The sequence below is a fragment of the Ixodes scapularis genome, unplaced genomic scaffold (genome assembly GCF_016920785.2).
Source record: "Ixodes scapularis isolate PalLabHiFi unplaced genomic scaffold, ASM1692078v2 PGA_scaffold9__187_contigs__length_104089568, whole genome shotgun sequence".
Lineage (NCBI taxonomy): Eukaryota > Metazoa > Arthropoda > Arachnida > Ixodida > Ixodidae > Ixodes > Ixodes scapularis.
In genome coordinates this window covers 512,648-515,241 of record NW_024609884.1, presented here as the reverse complement: position 1 = coordinate 515,241, position 2,594 = coordinate 512,648, and the positions used below count along the sequence as shown (strand labels likewise).

The 2,594-nt window shown below is 48.3% G+C and overlaps 1 protein-coding gene across 1 annotated transcript; it reads left to right on the top strand.

The window, feature by feature from the left end:
- Window positions 1-393: 393 nt before the first annotated feature.
- Window positions 394-2,061, top strand: LOC121833708. Its single transcript, XM_042287216.1, has one exon. It carries the CDS (start codon window positions 394-396, stop codon window positions 2,059-2,061), a length of 1,668 nt encoding a protein of 555 aa, XP_042143150.1.
- Window positions 2,062-2,594: the final 533 nt, after the last annotated feature.

The window sequence follows — 2,594 nt, the reverse complement described above, 5'->3', positions numbered from 1 at the left end:
ACAATAGTTGCAGTCGATATAAAAAAGGCATTCGATACCGTACCTCACGATGCAGTGGTCCAAGGCGCCATCAACCGGGGCCTTAGAGGCCGCTGTCTAGGTTTTATAAAGTCGTTCTTAGAAGGCCGGACGTACGAAGTCGTAGTCGGGGAAGAACATGGACCAAAGAAGGAGAACGTAATCGGAGTACCACAAGGAGCGGTCTTATCACCAATGCTTTTTAACATGGTAATGGCAGATTTAGCCTTCGCACTAGAGAAGGTTGAAGGACTGGGTCATTCAATATATGCAGACGACATTACTATCTGGTCGAATGAACGAGACGTAGAAGAACAAAAAGAGATACTGCAAGAGGGCCTGGACACTATCCACTCTTTCCTACAAAGGGTGGGAATGAGGCTCTCCCCAGACAAGACAAACTGTGTTACCGTAGCAAATAAGAGAGGCAGGAAAGAGAACGGAACCTGCGACAGAATTCATCTAAATGTCAACGGCACCCCCATACAAAGAACCGACTCTGTCAAAATTCTGGGAGTAACCTTTCAAGAGGATGGCAGAGCAAGCAAATGGTATCGTGGAATTAAGAACCACTGGAAAGCTACACTGGGGAAAATCAAATTTGTTACGAGCAAGTCATGGGGAGCGCAAGAACAGACACTAAAAAAACTTGTCAGAGCCCTGTTAATATCCAAAACCACCTACGGAATTAATTACCTTCGCCTCAACAATGAGCAACGAAAGGGTCTAGAGGTACTTAACCGTATGGCGATGAGAGTCGTCACCGGGTTACCGAAATGCACCAAGATAGAAGAACTGGAAACAATCGCCGGAATGAACTGTCTCAGAGATATTGCTCAAGAAGATAAAATAAGCCAAGTACTTAGGCTGCAAAAGACTACAGCTGGCAGGAACATCCTGATGAAATTAGACATTGAGTGCCCGGACACACCTATCTCGATCCCCCCGCCACCGTGGGAGGATGAGACAGTCGTGGACACGAAGCCTTTACCACAAAACCTAAGCAAAGAGCAAATGGGGAGAAGAAAAACAGCAGCTAAGAAACACAACTGTGACCTCCAAAAATTACTTGAAGACCCTGAGACAGATATATACTATACCGATGCATCAAAAGTACAATCTCAAGTCGCCATTGCAGCACACAGATTCAGGGACCAATTCACGGTCACAAGAACGCTAAAACCAAGAACGGGGGTAAAACAAGCGGAATTAATGGCCATCCAGCTGGCCATCGAAACCGCAGCTTTTAGCCCAAGCAAGAAAATCTACATTTACACAGACGCCAAGAAAGCTTTCGAGGAGTATCGTAACCCCTCGAGCAGAAGTAAGACGGTGCAAACCGTCAAAGCAATTGCACGCATATACAGAAGCGAAGGAAAACGCGTAACCATAAGGTGGATCCCGGGACACCAGGAAATACCCGGGAACGACGCCGCGGACGCTGCCGCACGGGTCTCTTTCCCTCCTCATCAATTACCCGGCCTTGGCACTGACTTCGACGACGTACAAAAATTTAACACTGGATCTCCAATCCAACCGGAAGGAGAAGAAGAAGTCGACCCCTTGGCACTCAAGGCTGTCGAACGCCAGGCACGCCGCGAGCGGCTCGGGAGCCTGCTCCGAGAAGACCCGCATCCCCTCCCAGCGGATAACTACACCCGTTGGGAGAAAATATGCATTAGAAGATTACGCACACATACAGCAATGGTTCCTAAACGCACAGCCCTTTTCAAGAAAAGCAGATTATCAACAAAACAGCACGATGCAGAACTTCAGGACTCACAAGCAGGACCCTCGACCCAACCCAGGAACGAGAGCCTTTGTGAATACTGCGAGGAGACCGCCTCGGAGACCCACGTCTTCTGGGACTGTCCCCGCACTGAAGAGATGAGACGGAAAGCCCTAGAGGCATTGCCACACCAAATGCGACCGAATAGCCTTGAAGAATGGGTCCTGCCCACTGGATCCCCTGAGCATCGCAAGGCAACCCTCGATTCCCTCCTCACATACGTGAAGGAAGCCAAACTCACACAATTCATCTAAAAAAAAAAATCATAACATAAACTCATCCGCTCAAAGAAGATGACTTAAGTCAAGATCGGCGAGCGTAAATCACCTTTTTATAAATATAATAAAGACATTTTCCAACCAACCAACCAAATACATCCTTCAAATGCTTGTCGAAGTTTTTCATGTACCTTACCGCAATTTCACGATCAGGCGAGCCAATGAATTCGGCCATTCAGCCGTCATTCTTTAAGGCTTTTGGTAATTCAGGGGGCGTTCGGCGTACCTTTAATCGCCGCACCAACAGCGTGCAGCACAAATACAAGCTCTTGCTATTGCCGCCCTCTCTGCGCACTTATTCCATCGAACTCGTCGTCGAAGAAACACTTCTTCGACGTTTCGATATATTGCAGTTTCGACGAGACGGGAGCCGTGTTTACGCGCGCCAGAAAGCCGGAACCGGAAACGTTAAAAAAATAGGCGTCAGATGGCGCCTCGGTACTAAAGTGCGCCGTTAAAGGTGTATCCACACGACGGACCGGGCCGCGGACCGATTGATCACGTGATGC

Bases quoted from the DNA above. Each gene is read 5' to 3' on its own strand.
- LOC121833708 (XM_042287216.1), top strand. From the start codon at position 394: ATGAGGCTCTCCCCAGACAAGACAAACTGTGTTACCGTAGCAAATAAG.